The sequence below is a fragment of the Thermoascus crustaceus genome (genome assembly GCF_041956765.1).
Source record: "Thermoascus crustaceus strain CBS 181.67 unplaced genomic scaffold VTN00scaffold_1, whole genome shotgun sequence".
In the NCBI taxonomy this organism is placed as follows: Eukaryota; Fungi; Ascomycota; class Eurotiomycetes; order Eurotiales; family Thermoascaceae; genus Thermoascus; species Thermoascus crustaceus.
The window spans coordinates 4,326,006-4,343,991 of NW_027192527.1; the positions used below are offsets into that span (position 1 = coordinate 4,326,006).

The following is a 17,986-nucleotide window of genomic DNA, read 5'->3' on the forward strand; positions in this document are numbered from 1 at the left end:
GTAGAGAGAGAGAGAGAGAGAGAGAGAGAGAGAGAGAGCCAGCTCCTTCCTATTCTCATAAAAACCGACTATAGTCCTTTCAATTCTAGTCGAACGGTAAGGATGTTGAAGAGGATAGGAAATCGGAAAAGAGTCTTATGCTGTGCCGTCTTCTGGTTTAGAGATCCTGACAGAAGATTCCGACAAGTTTGCTTCAACGGATGCGGCTATTTCGCGGGGAATTGGCAGTGATCCTTGTAATTCGGGTATTTTAACAATAGGTCGTAGTTGTAAACCGTAAGGAGTCGGAGAGAAGGAGAGGATAAGCGGAAAGGAATCGTATGTTGTGTTGTGATAGCAGGAGACAAAGACCCCCTGACAGGAGAATCCGACAGGATTGAAGAATAAGCGGCCGTATCTTGCAGGAATTGCGTATGGTGCCGTGTGACTCCGTCAGTACATAAACAAACCGTACTTGTAACCCTAATCCAAGAGGAATCGTGCGTTATGTTATATTGGCGGGCGATCTCCCTCCCTATGCAGTGATATGATCTCGCAAAATCGAGTGTTGTCGGTTCTTGCAGTTCAAAATCTCGGTAGATAGATGATAGCAGTGCTTTTAAGGAGTAATAATCTTAGGGAAGAGAATAGGAGAACAGATGTGTTGCTTTGTGGTCCGCTGCAGCTGCTGCGAGATAGATAGCTCATTCCTGGGATGTCACACCTGAACTCGACTATTACTCCTGTGGTCCCAGAATCGATAGATAGATCCTAACCGTGACGATGGTCTTGGAAAAGAGAGGAGTAGAGAGCATAAAAGAGGAGTCGTGTGTTATGTTCTGCTGAGAGGGGGAGAACAAGCTGGTAACACCTTCCTGACGCGTGATCTTACAAAGTCGACGCTGAGCCTCGTGACTCAGAAAATAGAAGGGTCAGGAGAGGAGATCACTGAATCATGAAATAACAGACGACCCGCTGAATGAAAAGGAGATACGATTGTGGAAAGATTCCCTGAAGGCTAAGTATCTCTGCCAAAGTACTCAGAAAGTCAGAAAGTCCTGGTGCAGCCGCTAAAGAGATGATCGTATCCTAGCCTGTGAGAGAGGTTGATAGTAGAGAGTAGTATTGCCTTTGCTCTGCTACCAAGGACCCGTTCCTGGTTTTCAATATGTAGTAACCTTGTCAGGAGAACCAGACATTCAGGAGATGGAGTCGTCTGTCGATATGGAGAGTGGATAGACAAGATTTGTGTGCGAGTGTGGGAGAGAAATAGAAGAATCGCTAGCGGAAGAACTTATAAAAGAAGAGGAAGGCCATGGACAATGAATTGTAGGTGGTTGGGGTTTGCTGGTAGTGAATGAACAGTATCTCACACAATACTCCGTTCAAATGGATTCTCTATCGAATAGCCCTAAATGTTATTGTGATACCAGGAACACCCCCCCCCCCCCCTTCCTTTCTCCTCCACACTCTCGGACTCTGGGAACTCGAGTTTGCGGTTCACATACAGCATAAAAACAAAGTAGGTAGTCACACTCTTCAGATAGCTCTGCATTCCCTGTGCCCCTTAAATCGGAATGAAACTGCTAACCTTCCCATTGAGTTCCACAGGGTATCCAAGCATTCTGCATGGAAAGCAGACAACGGCACAAAGCTGATCAGCAAATACTTCTATCGAGAGGGTATCACAGAAGGTTTGTCGTAAGGAAACGGGCAGTTTCGACGGCCAACGCAAAGCACTTTCAACGAACTCGAGGGGTGAGACTTACGCATTTCCGGTTTTGGTTGCCCAACAACCGCAGAAGAGGGACAGTGGCCAGCATATGACCTATATCATGGAGAAACGTCGTCAGCAGAGGATCCCACGAGCACAAATGCAGACAGTCTCATACTGCGGCGCAAATGGTTACAATAAAACCTGGAAAGTGGTTAGCATCGAATTCATATATATATCATAACCGGAAAGCCAATGGGTGGACAAATGGATTTATATCCAATGCGCTGAAGAAAAGCTAAAACAGACATACCTAGTGTCGGCCCGACCACCTTACAGCGACAGGGGTTCTGGTCAGTGCCACACTGGAAGCAGATGGGAAAGATTGGTATGAAGACCATCTTGTTGCGCGAATCTAAAATTCTAGCTGTCACAGATTTCACAGAGCGAAGACTGGACCGACAGAAACCTGCATCGCATACAGGCCGTCCAAATATGTGTCGAAGGACTCCGGGCGGATGTCGTTTTGTATCTCAACCAGGGACCTTTGAATTGAATGCAAGGTGGTCAGGAACGACAGAGATACGGACGCTGGAGAAGCGACTTGGCCAGCGAGAAATTTAGTAATCATGACGCGACTCGTGCAGAGATCGAGCTTCCCCTGCCGCATTGAGTTTTGCGCAACCCTGGGGAATGTTACTAAGTTGATGTTCGTTCTGGGCAGTGGTGGATCTTACCGCATGCGTCCGTGGAGAAAAGCGCTGCGTGGTTCGGCACATTGTTGAGAACAAGCGGCAGATATGTGTATATGCTTAGGTGTCCTGGCTATTGGGATGACCCGGTGAGTCTTATATATGAGAAAGAGCCTAGCGCGTGGTGATCATATCTGTCGAGATTTCGGCCAGGGCTGGTAGGTTTGCTTGCGCCTCGGTTCGCTGCTTGGTTATCCCGCTCTGCGACCTCACATAGCAAGTGGCATCTGTGGAGTACATATGGACGGAGCTCTTCTACACTTCTGTACAAGGATGACCACCTATCCCATTTCCGTCTACTGACTTGCAGCTGACGAATTCCACCGCACCACATGCTCAGGATCTGATCAGGTTGTGCTACACCACTCACTGGAGAGGCACTGTCTAGTAGGCCTAGGTACTGTACATGGCAAGCGGAATGCACCATCCATCCATACCATCAGGCCACTGAGCCATTATCTACATGGTGGGACAAGATGTCTAGCCACTCCAGCAACACCACATCAGATATCACCATGATTTTTACTCTAGGAAGGCCTTCCAGTTGTTTTCCTGTGTTGCTATCGATATGACATACAAGAAACATGAGGAGCCATTTTATCATCCAATTCCAGCTGATTACTATCCTTCTAAACTGACAATCAAAGTCTGTTTGGTCCCTCTGTGCATGCTTGTCATGCTTCAAGTTTCTTCTTCTCCCGTCCCAGTTGCGGATGCACAACAGCCATGATTACTGATCCTTCCCGTCTTAAATTACCTACATACCAGGTAGATAGGCCCTTCCTTTCCGAAAAGAAGCTTTTTAAGGCCAAGGATGAGAAGGATTGGTCAATATATCGTTTGCCATGGCTAGAGCCATTTCGTGTCATAAAAACGGCTGGGGATGTTCGACAAATCCAATGGCAATTTTAGGTATTTATCACTTCTCTCCTATTTTCAAAGTGATTCTATCCTTGTATTCAATTTCTACCTGCCTAGGTGGCTGAAACATAATATCGTTACATCGTTACACACGTCAAGAGTTTCCCCTGCAACGCCCTCGCACAAGTGCCCAAGTCCACCTCTCACGCAATTGCGCTTGCAATCACCTCTCCTCTGAGGTCATCATTCAGTGAGATTCAACTGGACGAAAAAATAGCAAGCGCCATGGAGACAAAGGATAACTGCAAGGGACAGACGTCGTCTGACACTACAAATGAAGCTATGACCTACAAACCAGATGAAAATACATCCTCTCCGACCACTACTACGAACCTCGAGAAATTCGTGAACGGAGAGGCCATTTTGTCGGAGAGCAGCGTGGTGTGTGGTTTCAACGGGCCAGACGATCCAGATAATGCGATTAATTGGGGGATCTGGAAGAAAATCTACAATGCCTCGGTTCCCGCCTTAATGTCGTTTGCAGTGTAGGTGCAAGATACCAACCTAGGAGATAGTACATGGACCTAACCTTCATCTTACACCTGCTAACTTTTGTAGTGCATTTGGATCGTCAGTCTACTCGCCAGGGTATCCAGAGGTGGCAGAACGCTTTCAAGTTGGGACGACCAAAGCGCTGCTGCCTCTCACCCTATACGTGTACGGCCTTGCGTTTGGCCCAATCATAGCTGCCCCTCTTAGCGAGACGTATGGACGTCGATTTGTCTATCTCGTCACCCTACCCGTGTCAATGGTTTTCACCATTGGGGCCGGCTTTGCAAAGAGCTTTGGAACGCTTCTTGTGTGCAGACTCCTGGCGGGGACGTTTGGATCTCCTCCTTTAGCGGTAGGGGCGGGAACAAACCTCGATCTGTGGTCTCGCATCAACCTTGCAAAGATGGTCTCCGTATACCTCGTGACACCGTTCCTGGGTCCTGCTCTCGGTCCCGCAGTTGGAGGCTACGCCGCACAATACAAAGGCTGGCGGTGGACACAGTGGTCGATGCTCTTCCTTGGAGGTCCAATCTGGATATACTCCCTTGGGGTCAGCGAGACGTACGCAAAGATCATCCTGGTAAAGCGTGCGAAGAAGCTCGGTCTCCCTCCGCCTCCAAAAGGGCCCGCTGGCCTTGCTGCTGTGAAATTGCTCTTGACTGTCACCGTCACGCGGCCCATCTACATGCTTTTGACAGAGCCGATTGTGGGATTGTACTCTTTGTATACGGCCTTCAATTTTGCTGTCCTGTTTTGCTTCTTCGCTGCATTCCCTATCGTCTTCCAAGGCGTCTATGGTTTCTCCGTGGGCGAGGCCGGGCTACCTTTCCTGGGGATTGCAGTGGGATGCTTGATCGCGACGGTCATTTCGATTGTCATTGACAGATTGTTGTATGTGAGAAAATCGTTACGGAATCTCGCAGCAGGCGGAGATGGTAGAATAGCCCCAGAGAACCGCCTCTATAGCTCCATGATTGGAAGCGTGATGTTGACTGCCAGTCTCTTCTGGTTTGCGTGGACCGCGAGAGCCGACATCCACTGGATATGCTGTCTCATCGCTACTGTTTTCTTCGCGTGCGGAAATCTGCTGATCTTCGTTAGTGCTTCTCTGGTGTTCTTCCCCCTTGAGTCTGTGCTCAAAAGAGCTAACAATTTGACTCCACAGACATCCTGTGCTCTTTACCTCGCCGACGTCTACGGCCCCCTTTATGGAGCTTCTGCGCTGGCCGCGAACGGCATTCTGCGATATGCTCTCGGGGGATCGTTTCCTCTATTTACAGTTGAAAGTGAGCACAATCGTTTCCCGTTCTTGCCCACTCGTTATGCACACTTGTACTGACAGCATTGCCAAAGTGTGCAACAAACTCGGTATCGACTGGGCCGTCAGCCTACTCGGTTTCATTGCAGTCGCTCTGCTCCCCGTCCCCTGGGCGCTTTTCAGGTACGGGCCCGCAGTCCGGAAGAGAAGCGCCTATGATGTGGTTGAGCTATAACAGTATGAAGGCTTCAGTCATGTCTGCACAGTCATTGAGACTTGTAGATCCTTCATGGTCTGTTCTGACATCAGACAGGCTATAAGTCATCGGCTGCTCGTATTATTAGGTATTATGATTATCGGTTATCACGTGAACTGAAATCGATGATGTCCGTCGTCTGAATTGTTTCTTCCGACCATGCTGTGTCTTCTCCTTTCTTGGCATACCTCTCGTCAGCGCTGTTCTATTTACGCCTCAACTTTGTGGGCCGGCTTCCATGGTTCTACGCACTACTAAGCTTAGTGCCACGCGGCCGGATGTGGCTTTCACTGTGGGTTCACTCGCAGTGGCTGAAGGACCGTCCCCAGGGCTTGGCGGCGGAGCAGCACACGTTGACATCATATCATGCAGTAAACCGATTGGAGCAGATGATCAACCCGCGTGCTAGAACTGCTGCAGATGGCTTCTGGTGTCTGCGCCTAGACTGGACTGCAGCAGCCGGAGCGTCACGAGACCGGACTGCTGATGTATCGTATTGGTCGTGGACTACGCAGGTCCGTTTAAGTACGGAGGATCGTTGTTAGGATTTGCGCCAACTCCGCTGCGGATCCACCGCCGTTGACGTCGGCCCTACGAGGCTGCGCTGGACCTAGATCAGCGAGCGTTTTAAGTACCTATGAGTAGAACCAGCATCGCATGTCTGTACAAATATACGGCATGACGCAGAACTTCAGCCAAGTATCACAGCTACTACGGGTACATCATAAATATAGAAACAGACCATTTTTCTCTACTAATAGTTCTTCAGCCGTTTGCAGCGCACAGGCTCATCTGTGATCAAGGGGGCCACCGACCTAAGCTAAACCAAACATGGCGCCCCACTCTGTACTTCCGAAGACTCGGGCTCTGGGAAGCACAGCGTCAGGTCCGGCAAGCATATCCGGTCGTTAAATTGAACATCTGTCCGGTCATTTTTCTCTTCGTGTCATCTTGTCGTCTCTTCGCTTTCTTTGCTTGGACGTTTCGATCCTTAAAAAGTTTATTTCTTCCTTCACCAACTCGGACGGACGGACTCTTTCCCATCCTGTCCCTTGCGTTTCGCCACATAAGCCATCAAACGTCCAGAGACGTGTCAGAAAACTCGTTACGGATAAGTCGACGTCAGAAACAAATATATTATTTGTTTGTTTGATCCATCTCGACATTATCATCCTCTCATAGGAACATCGGATCTCCGCAACCATCCCGCCCGATCGACGATCGATCACCCTTCCCCACCGCATTCCAGATTCTAGATCTCGAAAACCCACACACGTCCATCTCTCATCGAAGGAAAACTCGAACTTTTGAGAAGGATAAAAATAGAAGAAGGAAATGTCCCTCTGCAACCTCGTCCCCCTGTTCATCCTCTTCGTTGTCGTGGGCGTCATGGCCTTCATCGGTTTCGTCGTCTATGGCATCGTGCAGGGCGTGAGCAGTGCCACACGCGAGAGGATGGAGAAGAGGCACATCCTGATCACCAAGGATGGTGTGACAGTCAACGTGAAGGAGTTGAACGACGAGGATTATGTCGATCGGAGTCAGAGGTTAGTACATAACTTCTATTTTTGCAGCCTTTTTCTTTTCCTTCCTTCAAGATAGAGAAGAAGGCTTATATCTGACGTGAGTTATGATTCAGTGTCCTAGTCAGCATCTGGAATCACTCGTCGTTCCCGGCATATAAGAATAGATGGTGGAGCAGGAGGTCCTCGGACAAGGAAGATAAAAAGTCTGGAGAGAAGAGGAGACTGTGAGTACAGGATATATATTCTGATGAGGTGGTATTTCTGAGGATCACAGCTGACGAACTATCCGGCTACAGATTTTCAACATAGGCTTCTGAATGGAGCGGAGCATAATAAGAAACGATCAATACGTCGAAAAGAAATCCGACTTTCTTTTCTCGGGTTGTCCCTACCGTATGCCCGAAGGACAGGTCAGTCAGATCTGACGTGGCAGACGCTTCGGAGCATTCCATTCCATCGGCATGATGGATGGATGGATGAATATAGGACTAGCCCCGTCCCTGATGGCTTTTGGCCTTTACTTTGGCAGTGCCTCTTCCCTTACTTTCATCTCGGAGCTTCCTCTTCCATGTGTATCCTTCAGTTCATGGCTAAGCTCCTGTATAACGTCCGATCATGATATGTATGTAGCAATGTATGATACCCAACTACTCAACTATGGATGCTTACCGACGGGCAACGGTGCAAGAATCGGTTTCCGTCGCATTCTCTCTCCCTTTTTATTTTTTCTATTATTATTATTATTTACATGGATGCAGCACGTACATATCTAACATAAGGCCAGAACGAAGATAGATAAAATGCTTTTTTAACTATGGAAGAGAATTGCATAGACAAAAATGTACAATACATTGCAAATAAGGTACTTCCGATAGTGCTGTCTACCTGTCTATCTATCTATCTATCTATCTATTGATCTAGAAAAGCCGAAGAGCTATCTACCCATCTATCTCCACGACGATGTGCACACCCATATATCAACATGTACAGTACAAACCTGATTAACCTTGGATCCCTATCAAGGATATGAAGGAGAAAGCGTCCTGAATTTAGGTAGGTAGGTGGTTGCCAGAAATTATGAACTCCCTTTTCTAGCCTCTGTGGAAGTCATCTCAAGCCTGGAAGCCCCATCGTATGTAGATATCTACTGTACTACCATAGATAACCAACCCCCGGACTCAGTCTTGAGGTATCTAAAGAATTGGCTACCAACGGGTATATTTGAGTATAACAGACGACTGACTATTGTTCAGAATACCTCGCTGCTCCAAGTTAGGTAGTCTTAACGTCAAAAATAGTAGTAGCACATGATACCTAACGTAATCTATAAGCGATCTGGCCACCTACCCCAACGCGCGACGCGTTCAACCATTTTAAATCAAGATGTCTACACACAAAGTGATCAAAATTCCTCCAAAGACGGCAGAATTCTTCTTGCTATTAGAGCCTTTCAAAATGGTCAATTCTCTAGTATTAGAGCTGCTGCTCGCGCATATGATGGCCCAAGATCAACTTTGACTACCCGTCTTCAAGGTCGAACTGCACACGCTGGTTCAACACCAAATAATCAAAAGCTCATCCCTACCGAAGAAACTGCCCTTGTGGAATGGATATTATCTATGGATTAATGTAGTCTGCCATTGCAGGCTACTACTGTACGGCAAATGGCAAATCTATTAATCCATTACTAGCTGAGCAGTCAAAATTAACATCAACTACTTTATCCACTGTTGGCAAATGCTGGGTGCGAAACTTTATCAACCGCCACCCTGAGCTTCAATCAAGATATAACTGCAAATATGATTATCAATGGGCTCAATGTGAGGATCCAAAGATTATCTGCAAGTGGTTTCAACACATACATAACATTATTCAACAATGTGGAGTGGCTGATCAAGATATCTACAACTTTGATGAGACTGGCTTTCAAATGGGTGTGATCTCAACTGCCAAAGTTATTACTGGCTCAGATCAGTAAACTAGCCGTGCTAGATCTATACAGCCTGGAAATTGTGAGTAGATGACTGTTATTGAGTCAATCGATTTATCTGGATGGGCCTTACCTTCCCATGATCATATTTGCAGGAAAGATGCATCAAGCTTCATGGTATAGAGATGTACCATCTGACTGGGTGATTGGTGTGAGTGAGAATGGCTAGACAAATAATCAACTTGCCTTGCTTTGGGTGAAAGAGGTATTCCATAAGCATACCTATGCCCGTGCAACCGGCAAATATCAATTGTTGATTCTTGATTGCCATGGAAGCTATGTCACTCCTGAATTTGATCAATTCTGTACTCAGAATATAATCATTCCACTATGCATGCCACCCACATTCCTCTCATCTTCTTCAAAACCACTTGATGTTGGCTGCTTTGCGCCTTTAAAGAAGGCATATGGGCAGAGGGTTGGAGAAAAGCATGCATCTTGGCATCAATCATATTGATAAACAAGACTTTCTTCTTGCATATCGATATCATCGCCCAGCTCAACGGCCCGCCCCCGATTATCCTAATTGCGCCAAAACCCCAGAGCGTTTTGCTGCCCATCGACTAGGTACCTACTTTACTAGAACGAGAACAGTGATTGGATTTTTGACATGCAGAACCCGGGGCTTACTTACTACTAACTGTAGTACACTTCACATGTGGCTCCAATTCACGATCGACCGTAAATTCCTAAGTCAAGTCGAGTTCTTCTGACGTGTGCTCTGTTGCATACTTAGGTGTGTTACTATCCACAAATTCGCAATGTATTTCCCGTTCTTGCATCAACATCTGCTAGGCTCTTCTAACTACCTAACCTCAAGAAAAAAAAAATCCGAAAGATAGGACTTTATAAAGGAAAGGAAAGGCATGCCCTGATATAATAATAATCAGAAAAAAAATCTGCTAAATACCTACCTGACCTGACTCCTCAAACCATCAGCCCATAAAACCGCATCGCCTCCCTCTTCGCTCTCCAATATCCCCCTCCCCCGTCCTCTTCCTCACCCCCATCAAAATCCTCATCAAACCCAACCACACACTCCTCCTCCAACGCCTCCAAAATCTCCAACACATAATCCTGACAGTTCCAATGGCTCGTCTCATTATCCACCCTCGCGGCGGCAACCACGTCGCGGAACGTCGGGAGATCGACCTCGTTGATGGACGCGAGGACGATGCTGCGATGGTGGACGAGGTCGTGGTCGTTCGCGGGAGAAGAAGAAGAGGTGGTGGTGATGGTGTTCTCCGAGAAGGAGGACGTGGTGCTGGTGACTTCGTACATTGTGTGTGAGCGTGGTGAGGTGTGCTCGTGCTCGAGGTCGAGGGCCCAGTGCCAGCGGTTGCCTTCTTCGGGGTGGAAGATGGAGATGGAGAGGGTGGGCATATTGTTTGTTGTTGTTTTGTAAGTAGTTTGTGATGACGACTAATGGTGAAAAGGATGTGAGAGAACCTGGGTGGGCTGTAGTGATGGTGATGGCAAGGTTAACAATGTCAACATGGGTGATAGGTGGACTTGACAGGGAAGGGGGAGATCGATTCTAGGTACAGAAGCTTTGCTGTATGGCTCAATTGTAATGCTTCTTGTTTACCTAAAAATTCAGTAAACAGTACCCGTAGCAATTAGTGGATGCCTAGTACAAGCATGAAAGCATGCATATCAATCAATGGACTAGCTTGCCTGCCTGCTTGCCTTCTAGGCAGCACTCTTGGCAGTATCTATCAAGATACAGTATGTACATTCAGTCTGTTAAAGCACCTGAGAGCATTGGAGATGTTTTCTTTTGAACTACACAATTGCAATTTCAAATGAGGACATCTTCTCGACTCAACAGCCTTGTTTTACATCATTTCTGATTTTTATCTGACATAAATGTCATCACAACACATTCCCTCTAACCTGGTTCCGAATCAGATTGCCACTATCTCTGCCACCATCTAAAGGTTCTTGTAATAATCATAATCCTGGTTCAGCTTGTAAAACGGCTTGGGCTGCGGGCCAGTGCTACCGCCGTACCACGTCGGCGTGGGCAGAGTGATGGGCGTGTCCTCGCGCTTCTTGTTGGTGAAGACGTACTCGAACGTTTTGGCCCACTGGACACGGTTGTTGAGACCCTCGAGACCCCAGAGCTCCTGCAGAAAGTGCAAGAAAGAGGTGTGCGTGTACGCGGAGTTCTCGGCGTACATGGTGCCTTCGTCGTGGATGAGCGTGTTGGCTGGGATGTATGGGGAGATGATGAACGCGGGGACGCTAGTACTTGTCAGCAGTTCGTATGCCAATTATCTCATAGGAAATCTGTCCTACCGGACACCGAGACGGGTGAAGTCGTAAAAAACATTGTGGCCCTCGGAAACTCCAGTGAACGTGATCTTGTCTTCTGGCTGGGGGACGTTGACTGGAGGGGGAACGTGGTCCGCGAAGCCACCATGCTCATCGAAGTTGATGATAATCAAGCTAGAGCAAGGACGACCTCAGTGGCTGTCTCTACACAGGCTTTGGGGGTTCGCAAGACTTACACATTGTCCCAGTACTTCGATTTCCGAACAGCATCATAGAGATGCTTGATCATCTGTTCGCCAGCAGCCATGTTGCTAGTCGGATGCATAGAGTCAATGGTGCAGCACTCAGGGTTTATGTACGAGAATGTCGGCAGGGTGCCCTGCTCAAGATCGCGGTAGAATTCATCCGCATGGACAAGTCTATCCATTGCATTGTCTTGGACCCACTGCCATCAAACCACTCAGTTCTAGTCCACGTTGTTGTTTTAGTTATATCATACCTTGTACATATAGGCATCAATGATATCGGTCTCATAATACTTGACAGGTGTAAGCAACTGTCAATTTTCAAATCCAGCATGATCCAGACTCACGTTCTTCCAGGTGATGTTTTTCTTGCTCAGCGCCTCGAAGATGGAGGTCGCACAGGTGGTCCCAGTTACATTGTTAAACCATCCACTGGCCTGGTAGTCATTTTCAATCATACCGCAGGTCGAGCCAGAGGTTGCAAACTGGCGGTTAGGGTTGGTTGGTCCGGGGTGCTCCGCAAACTAGTCCTAGTAAGTATAACCTCGTCATAAGCTATGTAGTCTATACAGAACGAAACGCACGTAGGAATCCCAGAACGCAAAGTTCTTCGCAATTTCAACAAGGGTTGCGGTTTTCCTCTGGTCGTATGCCTTGATAACGAAGGACGACTCGCCCGGCGTCTGACGGTACTTCTCCGACTGACGCTCAATGAAGCCACCCATGTTCGGGACGTCGTCGTTCGTGGGGTTCCATTTCCTGTAGATCTCATAGCTCGTTCCAGCGAAGGCATGGTCCGGATCTACCAGAGGAACCTCAGCCTCGTAGGGACTGGCACAGATGTTGAGAGGCTCGCCCCAGACGGTCCAGTTAGGGTTGGTGTACTCATTGCAGTAAGTGGTCTTGAGCAGGTTGTCGATGTCCGGATGAAAGTCCCAGTAGCCTGCAATGTTGTCGAAGGAGTGGTTCTCCATCATGAGATAGATAACATGCTTGATCTGAACAGGTCGTCACCCTCGTCAGCAGGCCGTCTGAAAAGAAAAGTAAGCTCAGTAGAACTTACGTTTCCTCTGATCTGGGCCCAGACATCACTGTGCTTCTGGGGAAGAGCCGATCCAACAGCGGCTAAGGCGGAAACCGCCGTCACAGCAAGACTAGACTTCATTGTGCTTGCTACCCGCGAAGCCAGCGACTGCTTGACATTTCATCCGTAATCCCACCATCGGTCAGATGGCCTGCTTATATGCGGATAATCGGGTATCTCGGTCTTTCTGAACTGCATCCCGGTCAGACTCCGGCTGTTCCTGAGGCAGAGCACTCCACCATTCTATCATTAGAGCGATTACCGTCGAAGCCTAACGGCGGAGTGGAATCTGTCCCGCATCAACCACAGGCATGAGGCACGTGGGCTTTTCCTGGGCATTTCACCGGGTCCATGGGAAGAAAGGAAGCTAAATAGAAGCTAAGATAGACGAGACCGGGGTGCTTAGTGGTATGGCAGTATCTAGGAAGGGATAGCATTTCTATATGCTCGTTGAAGCAGCAGTACATCGTAGCGGAGAAGCACGCAATGATATCTCCGTCGGCTCAATCCGCCTGTAAGGCTGCCCTAAGAGTGCTGTTTTTGGCAACCAAAGCCGGAGCGACGCCGGGCCGGGGCTTAGAAACTCGGCGGGCTCGATAGGCAGGCACAAGCAACAACCCCACCAGCGTTAAGCTCCCCTGCCCGCGATCGCGCGCCATCTGCGAATCAGAGGCGCGGATCTGGACAACGTGCCAGATCTATCTGCCGCGAAGTTTCACGGAGCTCCCACATCCCACCCACGTTGCGGCCTCGATAGGTTCACGTTCAGAGATACCATGAGATCCCGCATGCCACGTTCTTTCGAGCTGCCTAGGGCCGGATGACCCGGGGCCGGAGTCCTTATCCTCCTTCCATCTCGGGTCAAGTCTTTCCATTGCTGCAATTGCATTCGGATCTTGATGTAACGGCGAGCACAATCATGGATACCTCTACCCATCTTCCTAGTTTCCAGAAATATTTTCTTCCTCGCTGAATCTCAAGATACCCCATTTGCGGAGTTCATGTTCAGCAGCATCTCTGAAAGGTGACATTCACAGAACAGAAGAGACCATGTCCCTAGCCTCCCTAAAGGCACTCTTTTCCCGTTACACTCCTCTCTCGGAGACGTACTTCTCTCCAGATCCTGAGAAGGAGGCCCAATTCCCCTTTGCGGAGTCGTCTGGCGCCCGAGACAGCCAGAACGATGAACCCGAGAGAAGCAGCTTCAAAACCGTCGACTCCAGGGTCGTATCGGACGTCATTATCGGTCTCTCGGATGGCATGACCGTACCATTCGCCCTGACAGCGGGTCTGTCAGCGCTGGGCGACACCAAGGTTGTCGTCTTCGGTGGGTTGGCGGAGCTGATCGCGGGTGCTATATCCATGGGGTTGGGAGGATATCTAGGCGCGAAGAGTGAAGAGTAAGCTAAGCACCTTTCCCTCGACTTTCAAGTTAAGCCAAGCAAAGTTACTCACTCGAATTTCAGAGAATCATACCGCGCAACCCTAAAAGAGACCCACGAGAAGACCGTCACAGACCCATCTTCTATCGCAGCCACCATCTCCGACATCTTCGCCCCCTACGACATCCCCTCCAGCGTCGTCGCAGACCTCACGACGCACCTCTCCGAATCCCCCAAACTCCCCGATTTCCTCATGAACTTCCACCACACCCTCCCGGAGCCGTCCGGGTCCCGCGCCTTCATCTGCGCCCTGACCATCGCGTTGGGCTACTTCGTCGGCGGCTTCGTCCCGCTACTCCCGTACTTCTTTGTCGGGCCGCACGAGGCGTTCCTCGCTCTGCGCTGGTCCATCGCCACGATGGTCATTGCCCTGTTCATGTTCGGCTATGTCAAGACGTGCTATGTTGCCGGGTGGAGAGGTGCACGAAATATGCGGCGGGGTGCGATAGGCGGGCTGCAGATGGTCCTGGTGGGAGGAATCGCTGCGGGATCGGCCATGGGGCTGGTCAAAGGGTTCCAATTGCTCGCATCTAACTCCTCTTCTGATGACAAAAAGGAGACTTGATCGATTTGTTCAGGAATACATTATATTGCTGAGTTATTTGCTTTTTTATATCATGTCTTGGAATGGCGTCTGTCTATACGGCATTCCACTTTGTTTATGTACATACTGTGCATCATAGACTGTAAGTACAGGTACGCTTGTATATATTAAATAGGCTTAGAAAGTCGCATGAAATTGTGGGAGCACCGTACGTTTGTTTCCCTAATTGTGTGAAAAGGTCAGGATATATCAATATTTGCATAAATGTCGCTTAGAATAGAACCGTCGTACCAATGACAAAAATAACGCTAGTGATCAGTGTTCATGCATTAATCACTGGAAGGTTCCTCTCCGTGTACCCGCGCCACGTGGGCAACGATCGCCTATACTTCGTCCCCGACTGGATCTGCAGGTCCTCGATCGCACTGGCATACTTGATCAGCGTCGGTTCCGACCATGCCGTATCCATGATCGCCAATCCAAACGGCATTCCGGACTCTTCGTGGGCACCCGCCGGAACGGTGATCACCGGATACCCAGCTTGCGCCGCGATCTGAACCGACTGGGCCACGTCCGGAGGGATAAGTAGCCCGTCTAGTTTCTTTCCGTTATACTGCAGTGCGGCATCGATTCCATCTTCACGGGTGGATTTCTGACAGAATGACAGCGCTTGGTAGTACGTCTCATCCATGATGCCCTTTGTCGCCAGAGAATCCAGGAAGGTGTCTTGTCCAGATCCAAAGGCGGGATGGACTCCTGGGAAGCCGCCTTCGGTGCCGAAATTGTCGATGTTGTACTGGACCAGGTCCTCCAGGGAGCGAATATTGGTGTTCTCGAGCTCCGAGAGGTAACCCTTAATATCGTTGTAGAAGTCAACTTTGACTACTGTGTACTCGGATTGGTTTGGGAACCCACGGGTGGATCCGTAGTCCCAGTTCCATCCATCTGGAGACACTATGGTCTTGTAGTTCGGCAGCTCTGTGCCATTGATGATCTTCGCACCGGCGCCCTCGATGAGTTTAAGCAGTCCCTCGAGCTGTGCAATTTGCGCTTCATCGCCGAGTTCCCAGAAGGACTTCCATGGAAGGCCGAAGACAGCGCCCTCAAGGGCTGATTTGTTCGATAGAAACTGAGAGTAACCACCAGGGGGTGTTTTACCAATCTGGGCCAGAGTATAGTTATCACGGGGGTCTGGGCCGTATATTGCATCGAGAGCATACACGGCATCGGCAACGGTGCGGCCAAAGGTCCCGATGGTGTCCATATGGGACGATTCGGGGATCACGCCTGCACGCGATGTCAAGCCCACGGTTGGCTTGATACCCACAATGCTATTACGTTCCGCGGGGTTGATCACTTGAAAGAAACTGGTCAGTTTGATAGAGCTGGAGATCATATAGTCCCCACAATGCGAGACTTACCACTTCCATCCGTCTCGGTGCCCAAGGCAAAGCTAACAGCATTAGCAGCAACAGCAACAGCCGATCCTGTACTGCTGCCCCCAGGATTAACTGTTAGGTTATAAGCACTCCTGCACTGCCCGCCGCGTGCGGAGTAGCCTTCAGAATAATTGCTACTGCGCATATCAGCCCACTCGCTCATGGCAGCCTTTCCAAGTAGCACAGCGCCCGCAGCCTTAAGACGCGAGACAACATGTGCATCTCGGGGCACAATAGAGCCAAGTAAAGCATAGCTACCGGCGGTCGTCTCCATGCGATCCTTGGATGCGATGTTGTCCTTGACGATGAATGGGATCCCGTGGAGAGGACCACGGATATGACCCTGAGAGCGCTCCCAGTCTAGTGAGGCTGCAATCTTGAGCATGTCTGGGTTTAGTTGCATTATCGAACTGATGAGACGATCAGACGTTGTAATACAGAAGAACAAATTGACCGGTAGAGACCACATCGTACCTCAAATAGCTATCAACCTGATAGATCCTATTCAGATAGCATCCCACAAGCTGAACGCTGCTCAGCAAGCCCGAGCTGAGAGCCTTCTGTGTCTGATCTATGGTGGCTTCCTCCAGCTTGAACCCATGACAATCAGGCATAGGAAATAACTTCGAGCCATCCTGTCCCAGTGGCGGGAAGCTGTATGGCAGAGGATCCTTCAGAACTTGAGTGGTGAAGTTGCTGCTCTGTTCTGGAAGAAGACCGGCGCCAGCAGTGACCAGCCGGGGACTGGCGGATATGCCAAACGCGGAAAGTGCCGCTGTCGCATTTGCCCATGACAACCCCCACATTCTGGCAAAACGATAGGAGCTCACGCAGACTGCTATCGAATACTGTCAACGGCCATCATCCGACAAGGAATAAGTGGTGGTGTCGACCCTTCCAGTGCAGGAGTCAAGGGATGATGATTTCATACCTACCTTTGTACGCCTTGCTAAACCTTGTATCTATAGCGAATCAAAACTTGCAATTGACTATTGTTGTTTCCACCAGAGACAGCTGTGCGTGGTTTCACGTGATTGGTGGCATTCACCACGATGCGATGTAGCTTCAGAACATTCCAACATCTTTCGTTGCTATTATGTCCTACGAGTATACTTGCGAGTGTATTGTACTGTATTGCAATGTGTTACAGAGCATGAGAGATATCGCATTCAATGCTTAGGGTTCGACAGAGAAAGTGACGGAAGCATAAAATAATATATCAAAAGGTCTGCAATTTGCGCCACAACTGCCACAGAATTATATCATAAAAAGCTAACCTGTTCGGTCTTCCAGGTAGTGCGTAGACCTGAAGAATGTATAAAAAGACGAATTACTCTTAGGAAAATACATATGAACAGAAAATATTCTTGCCAAAGCATACCTGGAGGATCTGTATCAATTATCCAGCAGCGTGTGGGTCACTTGTTTCCTTTTGACGGATCATCAATTGGCTGCCCCACACCCCGAGCACGGGTTCGTTGTGGCCACGTCAGCCCAAGTTCGATTCCTGGCAGTACCAAATCAAATATTCCTATCTTTTTCTTATCCCCTGTCTCTCTGCATGCTGCCCTATTGCTCTTTTAGGAAGAATAAGAGTTCGCATTGAATATTGCATATGTCTTGATTTGGGGAGTTGTCACAAGCATTAAGCTATGTAATTCGAAGGCATAGGGTGCGGTATTGAGTACTGCGCGCACACCCTCTGAATTCTGGCCGATGAATACAGATATCCAGTTTCTTCACGATAATTTCACTACATCTTGGGAAAATCTTCTTTCTCTGTCCAAGAAAGGGCAATATACTGCGATTCCATAGAGATATTGTCCACTGCGCACGTACAAAATTGATCGGGTTTCATGACCGTATGCCATTCTCGGCACCCGATAACCGACCCTGCATGCAGATCATACAGAGTACATTACATGTGGGAACATCAGACCACAATGTGTTAGACATGCCTCCTAAATCTTAATGAAACTTCAGTTAAAACCTTCACTAATGGACAGAACGAACGGACCAACGGTAAAATCTCGCTCCGTGAAGGTTCTCGCACACCGCTTCGTTTTT

The 17,986-nt window shown here is 48.8% G+C and overlaps 8 protein-coding genes across 8 annotated transcripts; 3 read left to right on the plus strand and 5 right to left on the minus strand.

Moving 5' to 3' along the window:
• Positions 1–1,546: 1,546 nt before the first annotated feature.
• VTN00DRAFT_1555 (uncharacterized protein) lies at positions 1,547–2,094 on the minus strand (the record flags this gene model as incomplete). The annotated part of the gene is made up of 4 exons (XM_069427675.1): positions 1,547–1,604; positions 1,749–1,807; positions 1,872–1,897; positions 2,007–2,094. The coding sequence occupies 4 exons, from the start codon at positions 2,092–2,094 to the stop codon at positions 1,547–1,549; spliced, it is 231 nt and encodes a 76-aa protein (XP_069292257.1).
• A 1,497-nt stretch (positions 2,095–3,591) lies between these two features.
• Positions 3,592–5,351, plus strand: VTN00DRAFT_1556 (uncharacterized protein; the record flags this gene model as incomplete). Its single annotated transcript, XM_069427676.1, has 4 exons — positions 3,592–3,851; positions 3,925–4,954; positions 5,024–5,144; positions 5,212–5,351. The coding sequence occupies 4 exons, from the start codon at positions 3,592–3,594 to the stop codon at positions 5,349–5,351; spliced, it is 1,551 nt and encodes a 516-aa protein (XP_069292258.1).
• Positions 5,352–6,707: 1,356 nt separating this feature from the next.
• Positions 6,708–7,207, plus strand: VTN00DRAFT_1557 (uncharacterized protein; the record flags this gene model as incomplete). The annotated part of the gene is made up of 3 exons (XM_069427677.1): positions 6,708–6,919; positions 7,012–7,122; positions 7,195–7,207. 3 exons carry the CDS (start codon positions 6,708–6,710, stop codon positions 7,205–7,207), a joined length of 336 nt encoding a protein of 111 aa, XP_069292259.1.
• A 2,608-nt stretch (positions 7,208–9,815) lies between these two features.
• VTN00DRAFT_1558 (uncharacterized protein) lies at positions 9,816–10,271 on the minus strand (the record flags this gene model as incomplete). Its single annotated transcript, XM_069427678.1, has 1 exon — positions 9,816–10,271. One exon carries the CDS (start codon positions 10,269–10,271, stop codon positions 9,816–9,818), a length of 456 nt encoding a protein of 151 aa, XP_069292260.1.
• A 551-nt stretch (positions 10,272–10,822) lies between these two features.
• On the minus strand, positions 10,823–12,575 carry VTN00DRAFT_1559 (uncharacterized protein; the record flags this gene model as incomplete). Its single annotated transcript, XM_069427679.1, has 7 exons — positions 10,823–11,135; positions 11,190–11,339; positions 11,402–11,610; positions 11,665–11,703; positions 11,758–11,934; positions 11,995–12,408; positions 12,474–12,575. 7 exons carry the CDS (start codon positions 12,573–12,575, stop codon positions 10,823–10,825), a joined length of 1,404 nt encoding a protein of 467 aa, XP_069292261.1.
• A 422-nt stretch (positions 12,576–12,997) lies between these two features.
• VTN00DRAFT_1560 (uncharacterized protein) lies at positions 12,998–13,369 on the minus strand (the record flags this gene model as incomplete). Its single annotated transcript, XM_069427681.1, has 2 exons — positions 12,998–13,174; positions 13,232–13,369. 2 exons carry the CDS (start codon positions 13,367–13,369, stop codon positions 12,998–13,000), a joined length of 315 nt encoding a protein of 104 aa, XP_069292262.1.
• Positions 13,370–13,544: 175 nt separating this feature from the next.
• Positions 13,545–14,501, plus strand: VTN00DRAFT_1561 (uncharacterized protein; the record flags this gene model as incomplete). The annotated part of the gene is made up of 2 exons (XM_069427682.1): positions 13,545–13,894; positions 13,961–14,501. The coding sequence occupies 2 exons, from the start codon at positions 13,545–13,547 to the stop codon at positions 14,499–14,501; spliced, it is 891 nt and encodes a 296-aa protein (XP_069292263.1).
• A 301-nt stretch (positions 14,502–14,802) lies between these two features.
• Positions 14,803–16,725, minus strand: VTN00DRAFT_1562 (uncharacterized protein; the record flags this gene model as incomplete). Its single annotated transcript, XM_069427683.1, has 3 exons — positions 14,803–15,836; positions 15,902–16,329; positions 16,394–16,725. 3 exons carry the CDS (start codon positions 16,723–16,725, stop codon positions 14,803–14,805), a joined length of 1,794 nt encoding a protein of 597 aa, XP_069292264.1.
• Between the last annotated feature and the right edge of the window lie 1,261 nt (positions 16,726–17,986).